Raw genomic sequence first — 16573 nt, 5'->3', positions numbered from 1 at the left:
CGATTTGGAGTCCAGGACGGGAGCCTCTAGAATGCCCTGCTTTCCACTTCAATTTCTCTGTTTCCTCATTGTTTATGTCAGACGGGATGAAAAGCAAGATCACATCCTGCTGTTCACAAGAGACACATTAAATACAAAGGCGCACAGAGGCTGGACGCAAAAAGGTGCTTCGTGCAAATCCTAGTTGTGGAAGAGATGGGGTGGCCGTAGGTATTACTAACCAGAAAACAGACTTGGAGACGAGTCCTGCCAGAGATGAAGGGGACACTCATAACGACACACAGGCCAGGTCATCAGAAAGAAATAAACCACCTAGAATGTGCATGCTCTTATCATCAGAGTTCAGAATACACAGAGCAGGACTGCCAGAACCAAATCCACAGGCCCCGTCAGAGAGTTGACAGCCTTCTGTAGGTGATACGTTAATACTGACAGACGCAAACTTTCTCACAAAGAAAACTCCACTCATAGAAATTATATTTTTTCTACTTTTTTAAAAAAATGACTATCAATATAAAGACTGGAACGATACTATCCATCGCCCTGACTGAATTCCCATAAGCACCAACGGGCCACTGCAGAATACGTTCGCACGTGCCTGTGGGATGTTCACTGAGTTCAGAGGCTGGGTCGTAAAATGTCTCAATAAAGTTTGAAGGATTCAAATCATACCGAGTATATCCCCTGACCACTGAGTTAGATTTATAGGATCCCTGCAAAATCCTCAAATATTTGGAAATTAAATAACACGTTTCAAAAACGGTATCACAAGGGAAAATAAAAACAATTCAAACTAAACGATAATGAAAATATGATGTCAAAATTTGACTACAGCAATGTACAGATAGCCTTAAATACTTGCAGAGAAAGGAAGAAAGGTTTAAAATTAAAATCTAAATTTCTACCTTAAGAAGCTCGAAAACGATGAACAAATTAAACTCAAAGTAAAAAGGAAAGAAATAATGAAGACAACAAAGCAGTAAATGGGAGAATAGCGATTAGAGAAAGTTAGCATAGCTAAAATTTGGTTTTTTTGAAAAACTGGTAAAATTGACAAGTCTCTAGCTGGACAGACAGATGAAGAATAAAAGACATAATCCATCAACATTTAGGGATGAAAGAGAGGGTATCACCAAACATCCTATAGACACTGAGAAAGTAAGGAATTGTTAATAGTTTTATACCAATAAATCTAACAAGTTAAACTGACGGAAAATACCTTCAAAATACAACTTACCAAAACTGACGCAAAGTGAAATAGAAACTATGAATGGCCCAAAAGCCATCACAGAAACTGAATTCATAGTTAAAAGTCTTACAGCCCAGTGAAGTCAGGGCTTTGTCTTTCGGTCCCTGCTCCATTTCCAGCTCCACTTGTGTGTGTGTCACCTTAGAAGGTGCTCAGGGATGAATGGATGAGCAGACTCTCTTATTTAAACACCATTTCATCAGCACAATGTTTCCTGGCCACTGTGTGTAAAGCAGCACCCCTGCCCTCTACCTCACACTTTATCCTCCAGGGTGGTTCACTGTTCTCCATCACTTTCCCTTGTCAGTACGTTTGTTGTCTCCATCTTTCCATCAAAATGTGAGCTCCATCAATAGCAAGGTCGTATCCTGGGGTCGAAAACTGGGCATCGTGGAATCTGGTAGGTTGTCAGTCAACGTTTCTCGAATTCTACAGCTAAGCTCCTAAAATTAGCAGAATCTTCTACAGAGTCAACGCATTTTTTTAGTCCAGCTTTTTTGTTTATTTGTTTTTACTATGTTATCCTGTTAGTTTATCCTTTCACGGACTCATCTTTCTTTTTACCTGTTATGTCACCAAAGATGAGCCAGTATTTTTCTAAATCTAGATAACCTTGAAATTATAGTAATATACAACCCTGTTTCTAAACCTTTTCTGCCTTAAAAACTATTCTACCTATTAAAATGAAGCAAGCACTCATCAAAATAGACCGTATTCTGGGCCATAAAAAGCACCTAACCAAATTTTAAAAAATAGAAACCATAAAGTATCTACTCTCAAACCACAGTGGAATTAAACTAAAAATCACTTACAGAAAGATAAATGGAAAATTCCCCAAATACCTGGAGATTAAACAACACACTTCTAAACAATACATGGGTCAAAGAAGAAAACTCAAGATATACTTTAAAATATTTTGAATTAAATGAAAACAAAAGCACAACTCATCAAAATATGTGGGACACAGCAAAAGCAATGCTTCAAGGGAAATTTATAGTATTGAATGCATGCATTAGATGGAAAGAGAACTGACTGTGGGTGGTGAACACACAAAGTGAGATATAGATGATGTATCACAATATTGTACACCTGAAATCTATATAACTTTACTAACAATTGTCACCCCAATAAACTTTCATTCAAAAAGAAAAAAAAGGAAAACCATCTAAATCATTAATCTGAGTTTCCACCTTTGGAAACTAGAAAGAGTAAATTCAAAATAAGCAGAAGAAGAGAAATAATAAGAATTAGAGTAGAAATCAATGAAATTGAAAATAGGAAACCAATAGAGATAAATCAATGAAACCAAAAGCTGGTTCTTTGAAAAGATCAATAGGATTGATAAGCCTCTGGTCTGGCTAATTAGGAAAAAAAGGAAGGACATAAATCACCAATACGAGAAATGAAAGAGCGGACATCACTACAACTCCATGGACATGAAAAGCATGATATAAAAATACTAGGAACAGGTCATTGCGTCACGACAATGCACCAGCTCACAGGGCACTGTCTGTGAGGGACTTTTTAGCCAGGAAACAAATAACTGTATTGGAACACCCTCCCTACTCGCCTGATCTGGACCCCAATGATTTCTTTCTTTACCTGAAGATAAAGGAAAAATTGAAAGGAAGACATTTTGATGACATTCGGGACATCAAGGGTAATACGATGACAGCTCTGATGGCCATTCCAGAAAAAGAGCTCCAAAATGGCTTTGAAGGGTGGACTAGGCGCTGGCGTCGGTGCACAGCTTCCCAAGGGGAGTACTCCGAAGGTGACCGTAGTGATATTCAGCAATGAGGTATGTAGTACTTTTTCTAGGATGAGTTCGCAAACTTGATTGTCCGACCTCACATACCAATTCTCTATAATCTCTTTCAGAGAAGAGAAGCTGAGGAAATATATCCTAACTCATTCTCTGAGACCAAAATTGCCCTAATACCAAAGTTAGACAAAAATATTACAAGAAAACTGCAAGCCAATATCCCTTATGAACATAGATGCAAAAATCCTTAACAAAATGTTAGCAAATCAAATCCAACAACATATAAAAAGAATTATACCCACAACCAAATAGGATTATTCCAGGTATGAAAGGCTGGCTCAACACTCAAAAATCAATTAAGCCACCATCACATCAACAGGCTGAGAAAGAAAAGTCATGTGATCATATTAATAGACAAAGGAAAAGCACTTAACAAAATCCAACACACATTAATGGTAAAAATAATTGTCAGTAAACTAGGAACAGAGTGAACTCCCTCAACTTGATAAAGAATATTTCCATAAACCTACAGCTAGCATCACAATGGTCAGAAATCTGAAGCTTTCCCACTAAGACCAGGTATAAGTTAAGGTTGTCCCCTGGCACCACACCTTTCCAACATCATACTAGAAGTACTAGCTAATGAAAAAAGACAAGAAAAGGAAATAAAAGGTGTATAGATTGGGAAGGAAGGAATACAACTGTCTTTGTTCAGATAACATGATCACCTATGTGGAAAATCCAAAAGAATCGACATAAAAAACCTCCTGGAACCAGTAAGCGATTATCAGTAAGCTCCACGCCCCCCCCCCAAGGAAATACTCAGGTATACATCTAACAGAATATGTGTAAGAGCTATATAGGAAACCTACAAAGCTCTGATGAATGAAATCAGAGCAGAACTAAATAAAGGTTCTATGAACCAAATCCGTTTCTCTTTCTCCCCCAGAATTTGACGTTTTGGCAGTCGGCTGTAGGTCCTCTTCATCTACAGCTTCGACTGAATCACTGCGATTTAATTCATTCCCACAAAGCCAAATGCATTAAGACTGAATAGAGACAGTAGGCCAGTTATCTGGTGGGAAGTTTTGGAATCATTTCTACTTCAGTGATAAAAGCTGGAGAAATGATCAAGCACAAGGAGTTGTTGCAAAATGCTAGTGAAAGGACGGTATGGAACAGCAGGCGGTCTGACGTCTGTGGCCTGAGGGTGCTCTCACCTTGTTGAAGACCCAGATCTCGCCATTCACTGTGGGCCGGGGCACCCCGTGGCCATTGTAGTGGAAGAGGACCCGCTCCTCCTTGGCATTCCGACGTAAAGACGTGCAAAGCTTCTTCACTTCGTCCACGGTGGGATCGAGGCTCTGCTTGTACCGGGCCTGTTGCAGGAGAAAACAATAAAGACATTTATAATGGAATCCTGGGGGTGCCTGGCAGACATACTCCATTCTCAGCTCCAAGTTTGCATTTAATAGCTGTGTGACCCAGGATAAGGGACCCCAAGGCTCTCCATCTGTAAAACTGGGTCAATGGCTCCTTCACTTAGTGGTTGTGAAAATTCATTCATTCAACCAATATTCTTTGAGAGCCGCTATGAAGATCACATCAGATAAAAAGTAAACCCCAGCACATGGTGACACTAAGGAAATGGAATGCCTCTGTGATATGAAAAGTAATTCTCAGAAGCACTGAATCCTTTTGAAAAAAGAATCTGGAACATGGAAGAGACAATTTGCTTAAAACAGAGAACAGTTAAAAAAAGAAGACAGAGAAAGGAAACAAAGTGTCCCCTCTTGCCCAGTCCCATTTGCCCAGTGTGGACCCTTGCTGATGCGTGTAAAGAATTGCTGAAATAGCAGAACCTAAAATTAACACACAAAAATAGAGAACAATTGTAGGGAACTCCTGTTTATAAAGCAAAAAAGGTGAAATCCATAGGAATAAACTTAACAAGGGATGTACAAACCCCAGACAAGGAACCTTTCTAACTCTCCTGGAAAACACAGAAGTAGGCCTGAACACACAGGAGGACGTCCCCTGCAGGAGTAAGACGCCCGTTCTCCCCAAGTTAACCAACAAATTTAATGCATTCCCAACAGATAAAACAGCAAGCAACTCTGTGAATTAGACAAGGGGCCACTAGAGTTCGCATGGAAAATAAACGTGCAGGAGCAGCCAGGAAAACACCGGAAAGGGAAAACCAGGAGGGACACTCGCTCTCGCTGTCACCCGGGCCTCCCCTGGGACCAGGTCGGGGCCCAGAGAGCCGGCAGACCAGGGAGCCCACACATAGGGTCCAGAAGCCAAAGCCATCTCCTGGCTTTCTGGAGAACAGTTTCATAGTCACAATATTATGAGCACTGGTTTTATTTCACTAAAAACTGTGCCAGCTTTGAGAAAACCTGAGCGTGGAGGGCAGACCAGCGTGGAGGCGAGGCCACGTGGAAGCAGGACCGCACAGCGAGGGCGCTGGCGCTGGATGACGAGTACCTGGGCTCATCAGCAGAGTCTCTATATTCATTTCTCTGTTTATTTCAAAAAACTTTTTGTGGTAAATCCTCAATAAAAAGAAACTGGCAGTAAATCTATACCACAGTGGATGGTGCAGTGGGAGTGACCTGTATGAGGCACTGAAACCACACCAGGAAGTCAATCAAAACACCAGCGTGAACAAGACAATCCAGAGCAGCAGAAACGTAGTCTTTAAAAACGTGGCCAAATCTACTAGAAAAACACAACGAAAAGGGTTTGCCTCGCAGTGGGAATTATGTTCTGATGTTTAAAAAATAATGGATATGTTTTTAGAAAATAATGCTTTTCTTTGTTACTCTGATAAACTTTCAAAACTTTACTTAAAAAGCTAAATAAAAACAAATAAACCCAATGCCAATTCACCTGAAGAAAACACTGGCAGGAGGGAGGAACGTGGGCATCGGCGGGATGACATCTGAAAGGCCCTGGCTCCCCTGGGGGCTGGCACCTCCCACAGGGCCCACCCAATAGTGCCAGCTGCAGCCGTTTTTGGAGAGAAGCAGGGAGGCGAAAAGAGCAGAGAGAAGCAGGGAGCAGGACAGAGCAGAGGAGAGAAGCAGCCTGGGAATGACAACTGCTCCCGTCTGCGTCTGAGAGGTGTCCTAATCCTTCAAACGGAAAAGAGTTATACGTAAGGGAACCAGGAAAACATAGCCCAACTCTCACACTAATGGTCCCCCTCCGTGTGACAATGGTTTCGCCTAATTAATATATGCTAATAATGCAATTCCTGACAATATAAAGTGGTGATACCGTATCCTGTACTCCGAAGGTCGTCAGTAGGCGCAGGAGTATGAAAGCTGCAGGAAGATGAAATTCAGAAACTAAGTTTTACCCCCAATTCTTAGCAGCTGTAAGCAAACTAAGGCGAGGACACAGCCCTCTGCTGAGGCGACAGGACCGGCCTCGCCGTGTCCCCTCCATGGGGGCCAGAGCACTCTCGTCAAGTAAGTGTCACAGACAAGACTCGGGGAAGCTAACACGCGAGGTTTGCAGGTTCACCTTCCCCAATGAGGCAACGTCATGCGCCTGACCCTGACATAGGGGCGTGCCTCGCCCACGGGGCCTCGGTCGGAGCCAGGCTGGCCCTCGGGGACACGGGGCATGTGGGGTAGGGGCTGAGGACACGGGGGCATTCGGAGGGGGGAGCCGATGCCTGCACACCTCTCCCTCCAGCCAGTGGACATCTCTACCCGAGCTGTGTTCTGCAAGCACCAGTTCAAGGCCTGTGCAAACTTACTTCCTGGACCCTTCGGCGACCATAATCTTTTCCTCCTCGAACTTACACTGCTCGTTGCATGTTTATGTGCGACCGCCTGCGTGCCGCCAGGACTGTGGGCCCTGCAAGCTGGACGGTTTACGTACAGTTCGGTGTGGGCCTTTCAGCACCAGGCTGTGGTTATAGCCTCGCTTGCCGAGTGACTCCCACATTTTTGCTGACACTGATTACGATGATTGGCGAGGAAACAAATCAAAACAACAAATCCCTTCTGACGTGGTGTGCAGGTGGCAGGGCCTGGACACTCAGACACACTTCTTTCTATTTTGCTGTATGGGACTCCACATAGGAAACAGGTAAGAAAACGATGCAGAAAAACGGCCCTGGCTCATTCTGAACAAGCTGCTTGTTTGTGTTCCGGGTGAGATAGAAAAGGGGCGCCACGTGGCAATGCTCTAAACACCTGAATTCTGGCTAATCCCATAAAACAGGAGGAGGGTAGTTAATAAATGAAAATAGAAAGGAGGAAACATGTTACGAAGATGTCAGGTTTCGGACACGCCCTCTGCAAGCAAATCCACACCAGCACGTGGTGACACCAGGGAAGCCCCACCCCCAACACAAACACCGAGTGGCGCCGAGGACTCCAGGGGACCACTGCCTTGGCCACGGAGACACGAGTGCGTAAGGCCAACGTGAGAGGCTTCCGGGCGTCAGAGCTCTGTGATGGCCAGACTTGGCACAAAACCACATCCCTCCTTGGCAGACATTTCATCTGGGCCTTCGTGTAAGTGTAAATAAACACCTGTGCATTCTGATAGGAGCCCTTTTTAAAAGGCCTTCTGGCTGGGAAGGTAGAAATGACTCGAGGATCCAGAAGGACATTCTAGCACCATGAGCCACATGCAGGCCCCGAGGGAGTGGCCCTCGGCGGGTCGTCGCTGAGGCTCACGCAGCTGTGATGGACCTTCAATAACTGTCACCTCACTTTCAATCTCATCAGACGTGAGGAAACGGCACGTGGGTCCCCCACCCACAGCCTTATCTCCTGTGCTTTCTCGAGCACTAGGTCACTGCTGACACCGCCGTACCCACCAGCGCCCCCTCCGGCACTCCCCTTCGCCACGACTTCTGGCGTCCCTCAGCAGACGCGCACGGCGCTGTCGGGCCCGAGCCTCCCGCACAAGGCAGAGCAGCTGGAACAGCCTCCGGTCCACAGGTTCCGTCACCAGCGCCTTCCGAACCCTACCCCCGGCCCCCAGCGGTGGCTGCCCCCTTCCACACAATTTAAAGCCACCTGACCTTAACAGGCACAGATGCACTTTCCAGAATCAAAAAGGCTTCTCAAGTCACGAGCTGCAGGTACAGATGAGAAAGGAATGTGTGCGGGACCTGCCAGACGGGGCGAGAAGGGAGAGACGACAAAAGGGAAAGGGGCCCTAAACTAAACCCCAGGTAGTGCCTGCACGTCCCTCTGTGCGGCTTCTCTCCGCAGGCTGCAGACCCCTGCCACATGGCGGGGAACACAACGTACCCCAACAGATGACCCAGGCGCACCCACATGCCGGCCCCCCAAGGGCCAGGCTGCAGCTCCTTGGTGTCTGGGTCGGGTCCACACACCACTGGGCACTTTCGCGTAAAGTGACATGGTGCCTCATGCTCCACCTCACGCTGCGGCTCCCGCACGGCTTCCCTCAGGTCTGCCCTCCTTCCCCACAGGCATTGAGCTGGGATTTGTGAAGCCCAGCCCCACTGAAGGGCCTTGCGCCGTCTCCCGAGATCAGACCGAAAGGAGATCCTAAGCCACACAGTAGGCCACGGGACCCAGGACCCAGGACCCAGTACGCAGAGGTGGCAGTAAAACCCGGGATTTGTTACTTCTGACCTTGGTACCATCCAGCTCTTCTCCTGGCGGCTGCAAAAATGCCTTGGCCTCGTTTTCTTACTTACTGGCCCGAAAGGACACGTTAACAGGACTGGCATGAGAGGGCTCCAGATATCAGCGATGTGCGTCCCGGGCTTTGTGGGAATTAATTAATAGTTTTAAGGGCTTTGAAATGAGAGGCACTAAATTAAATGTCAGCACCGCACGGTAAGGTTTGGTTTCACAACTAGAAGGCCTGGGATAATGGCCCATGTCTGAGGGACAGGAGTGGCTGAGGACGCATCGGGCCATGTGGGGGACGCAGGACGTGAGCCGGGCACATAAAACAACAAAGCAAGTCTCTAAAATGCTGCCTATTGTGCTAGGCATTATTTCTCTGGGTCCACATCTCAAGATGTAATAAAATACAGGCATAGAAATTTCAGGAGACACAAAAGAGGAATGGAGTCAAAGAATGAACAAAGGAAGAAAGAAGCCAAAAAGGAAGCAAAGAAAGACTGCCCCCAGCACAGTGAGGGACAGTGTGGCACCAGGTGGCACCTCCTTTGCAGCGAGGGTCTCCTGCCCCAAATGACGCCTGGCCGCTCTGATGGCACCAGGGCCGGAGCAGACCCAGCATTCCCTGAGCTCCTCCCTCCTGCAGGACAGACTTCAGGGGGGGCTCTGCTCCCGCGTGCGGCCCCTCCCCACTCTGGAGAAGCCACAGCAGAGCAGGCGGGGACTCTGCTTGGGGGGTCTGGTCCCTGAGGGGACCCTGAGCAGCAGCCTGTGGCCTGCGCTTCCCGGGGTTTCCTGTGAAGACGACGCCATCCCACCAGGAATGTGAGGATGAACTGTCACTTCCAGCCTCCCACCCTCCTGCAGCAATGGACCATGCCTCAAGCTCAGATCCAAGAAACCCAAATGCATGAAAGGTTTTCTCACAATGCCCAGGAAGAACAAAGCTAACATGAGAATTCGGGCCTGTCTGTCTCTGGTCGGGGTCTCGGGAAAGTTTCACCCTACACTTCTCCTTCCGAAGCAGCCCACTCCATGGCTGTGGGGACTCCCCGAGAAAATGCCTGTCACCGCACTGGGAAAATACTGAGCAGCTAGGCCAGAGGCTGGAGACAGCACTCCCCACCCAGGCACTCAGGACGCGTCAGCTGCCGTTCTCAGCTGTCCACTTACACTGACTTGGCTTCACAACCACTGCATGAAGCCGTGCTGTCCTCTGTGTTACAGACGGGGAGCTGTCACCGAGGGTCAGCAACCACCACCATGTCACACATGGGCGTGAGGCAGGGCGCACTGCAAGCAGGGCAGCCTGGCCCAACTCCACGGCTTCACTACTCTCTGCCCTGAAGACACCGAGGGAGGCCCTGGAGCCAAGTATTCTCTGGGGACAGGCACGGAGCCGAAGGGCCGAGGGCCACCACGGGCTATCCTAGTGTGCTGGAGATCCCAGCGTGCTGGCACGCCACTAACGGGCGGTCCCCTCCTGTGGAGGAGGCCCGAGCGCCAGCCTTCACAGAGGGCGAGGCCGAGACCTGCGCCAAGGACAGCCCATCTCCTGGGGCTGCGGAATGAGCACAAACCAACAGCCTAAATCACTCACCACCGCCATGCTTTCCAAAGACCACACGAGCCCCGAAAACACTGCTCCCTCCTTACACCAAGCCAGATCAGTGACTGCTGGTTACCTGGAACACTCAAAGGCTGCTGCCTGCCTGGAGGGGACGGGAGGAGGGAGGGGCGCCTGGCCACCGGGACCACAGTCACTAGACACAGGGGTCCGGACGGGCCTTCCCGACCTGCAAGTGAGCACTGAGCCGCTGCCACAGCTGTCCTTCCTCTGCAGCGTGTGATCTTTAATGGGAACAAAATGAGGAAGGCAGTGAGTGCACATCCAGCACGGGACCTCACGAGCCGGCCACGTCTCCCGCACGCCCCAGAGCCAGGCCACAACTCATCCAAAGAATGGGCCACCGCTGCATTTCCTGAGAAAGTGACGGCTGCCTGTACCTGCTACCGCAGGGTCACTCTGAATACAAGCCCCGGTGGGCTGCCCACAGGAGCCGGCCCAGCTGCACCCCGTCCTTGGTCTCCAACTGCAAACGCCCACCTTCAGCTGTCACAGCCGCACCCTGGCTAATCCCACTTACTTACTTCTCAAAGAAATGTCTAAGTTCGTATTAGAGTTCTTTAATGCTGACCTTCTCTGTAGGGGCAAATCCGACTTCCAGGTGGGACGTCGCAAGTCTGAGAGCCACGGACAGGATGAGTCCGAGGGCAGGGACCCCCCCACGGCCCCAGCCTCCGCTCCATGGTCAGGGTGCCTCCCAGGACTCGCGCCACCTGCTCTGAGGGGTGTTTTCTGGGCCCCGGTTTGGGTCATTTCACTGCCCAATGTCAACACGACTCGGGAGCCAGTGTGAAGAGGCTACCATGGGCAAGAGGCAGCCCCGCCAGCATCAGCCACGAACAAGTGTACCAGGTGAGCGTCGGCTGCCCGTTAGCTGGACACACACACACACACACACACACACACCCTGCTGGTTACCGCGGGGAGAAGCCCACTCATTTTGAAATCTGGTAAAGAAAAGAAAATAACTACTGTCACTGGCTTTCCTATGTGAACGACCCCTCAAGCTGCCCAAACTGCCGGGAGGAGCCTCTCCTTACAGAGACATCCTGGGTAACCGCCGAGGAGGGATGAGTGACAGCACCGTCTTTCCAGTCTCGAAGGGCGGACCCAGGTGACGACCACCAGTGGCTCTAACCGCACAGAGACAAGACGACCTACATCCTACAGGAAGGACGTGCCACCAGCCATGAAACACTGTGCCCCCAAACAACCCCTCCAACGAGAGCGAACCTGGCCCGGCCTGGAGATTTCCCCACCAGGTGAGGGGAGCCCAGGACAGAGACAGTGTGGCTCACTGCGAACGAGCGGCAAAATCCAGAGCTCCAGGAGTTGTGAGGCCACGACCCAGCCTCCTCCACCAGGAGGCCGCAGGACAGGCAGACGGGCTGATGCCGGAGCAGGACGGGCCGCGAGGCTGGTGTCGCGCTTAACTGTACGCATCCACAGGGCGGGCCAACCAACCACGCGCTCGCGCACCTTCCTTGTGCCCCGACTCAGACATGTGAACTCGGGGTGTATCTCCTTAAAGTCATGATCATGATCTTCCGAGAGGCACTGAAATGTTTACAGAGGAAATTGTCTGATGTCTGGAATCTGCTTCAAAATAAACCCAGGTGTGGGTGGTGGTGTGGACGCGAGAAACCGGAACAAGCCGCTAACCACCGAAGACAGGTGATGGGCGGATGTCACAATTACCCATAATAAAAAGTTTAAAAATTAACAAATGAATAAGCCACAAAAACACATGAGCCAAACAAGCAGACAGCAGTTCAAAACGTTTCCAGGATTAAAAGGAACTCCTGTAGGATCATTTTTACACATAATTTAAAAGGTAAAGTCAAAATGGGCCGTTTCCGATTAAAAGTTGCTTACACAAAGTGTTTTCCAAGACTTGGCCAGATGTTAAGACCTCCACACAAGTAAAAATCTTTGTTTGTTTTCACACAGGTAAGATACACACGCCAATGATCTGAACGATGGACAAATCTGGAAAAGATGTCTCATAAACGTAATGCAGACACTGACAGGTCTCAGCAAATCCTCTCGACTCTTCTACACACAGAGGACGGATCGTAATGGTGCCAGATGTGTTCGGCTCGCCCTGAACTAGGGTATGTGTCTCCAATTAAGTGTGTGGTTCTCCACTGTGGGTGGCAGTGCGCTGACATTCCCCGTGAAACTGTGAAGGCTGTACTGTGCGGCCACGTGCTCACGACTGTCCGGGCACTCGGCACGCTTCCCTCGGACTGCCCTAGGAGAGCACACACAGTCCTGCACCAGAGGCCAGACGCAGGCTGGCCCTGCCCTGGGGAAGACTAGACAATGGGGCACAGTGTCCTCGGGCCAGCTCGCTGGCTTCTGTGAGTAAATTAACGACTTATGGTGCAGACCAAGAGGGGCTGCAGCTTCTCTAAAATGCTGCTGCCACGGAAACAGAGAAGCAGCGTGCGCCTCTGCTCGCAGCCTCTGCTGCCAGGAGCACTGAGGGTGGCCTGGCTCAGAGGTGAGCTACTTGCCTTAGAAAGGCCGCTCATAAAGAGAAACTCCAAAACCTGAAATAATCGGATAAATGTTCAGAAACACTTGAAGTAACATTTTTAGGCTAAGTCATATCCAAAATCAGAAACACCACTTTCTAGTACTTAAGTATCTTGCAATCCTTCCAACTGCAAGAGGCTAGCCGCTGTCCTGTGTAAGGGGCCACCACAAGGCCACCTCCATCCATCAAGGGGTCTCTCTGTGAATCAGGCCACCCACTCACCCACCAGAGCTCAGGCCTGGGGGAGCAGACACAGCACACCACCCCCCTCCCCAGGCCCTAGACATACGTCCAGGCTCAAAACAGTAACGGCAAAGCTAAGAAGAAAGGGATGGGCAGGGAGAACAGTGCCTGCCTCCCCAGCCCCTTAACCCCTCTGCCAGAGCACCTTGTCCACCAAAGGGTCTGAGAGCCTGCCAGGCATCAAGCCTGACCCTGGGGACCAAAGGGAAGCCAGCTGACAGCTTCTGGAACAGCGTTCTCCTGGAGAAAAAGAGAATAGCTGCTTCTCTTCATTTCTCCCTTTGAACACAATTCTGAGAGGGTGACGTCTGGAGCTGCAGCAGCCATCCTGCCATCATGACAGCAGAATGCAGAAAACAGAATCATCCCAAATCGTGACAACACTAAACCATATACGTAGCCAGACCTGGAGACCATTTACCTTCACATTTCATGATAAACTTTTATCTGTTGAACGAGAGAAAAAGTATGGTATAATGGCTGACAGCAGGAACTCTGGGGACAGACAGACGCTTTGTGATCATGACAGATTCACTTCCCCATGCCTTCAGTTCTTCATTGGTGAAGTGGAGCGGTGGGTGGGGGAGCGCACAGTTTCTGTGCAGATGACATGCGTTAATACAGAACAGTACTCAGAACTGTGCCTGGCACAGAGGGCCCACCAGGCGAGTGGTCACGACTCTTCTCCAGCAGCCATCTTACTGCGCGCCACCAGAAGCACCCCAACCAACCAAGTCCCTCCTCCCAGGCCAACACGGGGTCCTCGGGCCTCACCCTCTCCACGTGCTTTGCCCCCAAGTCACCCATTCCCGAGATGCCCACGACTTCTGCGGCTGCCTAAGCACAGGCCACCAGCGCTGCATCTTGTCATTTCCACCGCATACCGCCCAGCACTGACCCCACGCACCGCCGTTTCCTCGCATTTCCTACAGTACTGAACACACTGGCTCACACATACCAAACTCGAATGAATGCCGGTGACTCTCATATACATCAGTAAAGTCCTACAACGCCTGTAATTTCCATAAATCAAAACCTTCAAATATGCAATGTTTAGAACCTAAAGAGTAATGATGAAAACACAGTAAATCTGACTAGACCACTGTCCGTTCAATTAGGCAGCATTTACTGAGCCCCGAGCTTGAAGCCCAGGCCCTGGGCTTCGGGGTGGAGCTGGGCTGCCACGGCTGGGGCGTGGGCACAGAAGGTGCTTGCAGGTCAGCCACACCTGAGACACTGCCTCCTGGGGACCAGACTGCTGGGCGGGGCCACCACGCAGGTTTTCATCTTGGACACACAGTCTCAGGAACCAGGAGCCCTGGACGGGCCGGTGGCAGACAGAGCCAGGGTTTGTATCCTTCTGTGGAACCCCAGCAGGAGTGCCCTTCCAGGGTCACCTCTCTCCCAGCACCCTCCTCAGACGCCCCCATCACAGTCTCCGAAGAGCTGAGACTGGGAAATTCTTCCACGACGAGGAAAAACGTGGTGACCTCCCTGCTCTGCTCTCCAGGACGCCTCTGGTGACTTTCGTGACGGTCACTGCAGGAAGGAGGCAGCAGCAGGGCAGCTGGGGTTTCTGAGGCACACAGCTACCACCCTGACGCCAAAAACTGTGGACATGAAAGATAATCTATGGGGGAAATGGGCAAGAGACTTGAACAGCAAAGGATATGAATATGGCCCTTAAATTACTAAAAGGTTCAACTTCATGTGCAGTAAAAATAACATGAGGAAAACCTCCCTGAGGTAGCTTTCTCACCTACCCCACAGCATACACAGCACCCAGTAAGAGCACCGGAAGGCACCCTGTGGCCAGGTGCTTCCACAGGTGGCCGGCGGGGCTGGAAACGGCACAGAATCCTTAGGTACAGACGCTGAGCAAACCCCAAAGTTTCCTGTGCATTCTTTGACCCAGCGATACCGTTGTGAATCCACCTGAAAACACACCCTTGACAAAACAAACACCTCGGAACAAGTCGTCCAGGGCAGCATGGCTCTAATTGAAAATATTAAAAACCATCCCACTGGCATTTGCAGGAGAGTGAAAACACAGGTGCGCGCCTGTGCCAGAGAACGACACAGCTCTGAGGAAGGAGAGCGGGACCTGGAACCTGCTGGGAGCCATTTCCAGCACGCTGGCAAGTGACGTGGGGTAACAATGCTTTCTGTGTACAAAGGAACAGGAAAGAGAAATCTGAAACTAATGCCATTTGTCACCTACAGGAGGGAGGTGGGAATGGCTGTGGGGAGATGACATTACTCTGAGCATAACTTTTTATATAGTTTTGACTTGTGGAATTATGTATTTTACATACTCAAAATTTTTTTTTAAATCAAGGATGGGGAGCCCTGGAATGGAATGCAAACCAAAACAAATGACGCTCTGTGTATTGCACAGGACTGACAAACACGGAATTCGTGGCAGAACGTTTATTTTTCACGGTGGAAGCTACTTCCTGGCACGGGAACTAACCAAGCGGCTACGCCGCAGATAACGGAGCTGAGCGCACCGAGAGCCCGGGTCCTGGTCTCCAGCAGAAGGAACTGGGCTCCTGAAGACACGCCGAACGCTCGAGAGAGAAGGACCATATGAGCCTGTACATCTTGCTGTGCCAGAGGCAGTGGGTGCTCAGACCCGAAGGGCCGAGAAGGTGATGAGCGGGGTTAACGGCACAACCAGCAGCCACGCCCGGGACAATCGGAGCATCAAAATAGTGACGGCAGCAGACTATTCCCAGAGTAAGGGAAGAAGATTTTACTTTATGATGATATGGACAGATGTGAAAAGAAAGCCCTTTCTTATAGTAAATACCTACTAATAAATGTAGAAGGAAAGATGGAATCAGAAAATGAGAAATGGGTGAAGAGAGTCAAAAGGTACAAACTTCCAGTTATAGAATCAGTCATGGCGATGAAGGAAGGGGAGGTAGGGGGGGAAGGAGAGAGAGGCGGAGAGAGGGAGAGAGAGAGACAGACAGACAGACAGACAGACAGCTTTGGCAGCCATCACAAAATACCTGATCAACCGACGCAAGGTGACAAAGAACAGGGTACTTACGTAGCCTCCAAGGACTCCGCGCAAATCACCTACGACTTACAAAGAGAAAAGTAATAACTGGACAGTACAGAAACCTGGCAGGCACCATCTTAATCACGTGATCAACGCCACCAATAATGGGACAGAAGGACAGCAAGTGCCTCCCACCGGTGCCTGAGACGATGACAAGCTCACCTCGGCAGTGCTCCTGTCACCGACGCTGGGCCCAGCTCCAATCCTACGACAGTCTCCCCTCTGCTTCCTCTCGCCACCCAAAGGCCCAATCGCACCCTTCTGTCTTGCCCTGCAGACTCGTGCCCGTGCCCTTGCGCCCACTCCGTGACCCGCGCTCTGACTCCCTGGACTCCTGTCTCAGTGTCTTCACATCTGGTGGACTTGGTCTTCCAGGCAGTGGGGTCAGACAAGCCTCAGGCCCTGTCACTCGCTCCTTCTCAGTTCCCGGAGCTGTGCCCTGGC

The 16573-nt window shown here is 49.8% G+C and overlaps 1 protein-coding gene across 5 annotated transcripts in view; it reads right to left on the bottom strand.

Moving 5' to 3' along the window:
• RPTOR (regulatory associated protein of MTOR complex 1) overlaps positions 1–16573 on the bottom strand; it is a 277048-nt gene that overhangs the window by 158409 nt on the left and 102066 nt on the right. For all 5 annotated transcript variants that reach the window (XM_081029345.1, XM_081029341.1, XM_081029343.1 and 2 more), the window contains exon 4: positions 4235–4393. In XM_081029345.1, coding sequence (XP_080885471.1) covers positions 4235–4393 — 159 coding nt within the window. The remainder of the gene's footprint in view (positions 1–4234; positions 4394–16573) is intronic.

Source organism: Rhinolophus hipposideros, assembly GCF_964194185.1.
Source record: "Rhinolophus hipposideros genome assembly, chromosome: 20".
Lineage (NCBI taxonomy): Eukaryota > Metazoa > Chordata > Mammalia > Chiroptera > Rhinolophidae > Rhinolophus > Rhinolophus hipposideros.
Note: the sequence above shows the minus strand (reverse complement) of the source record. Positions and strands in the feature narration are given on the sequence as shown.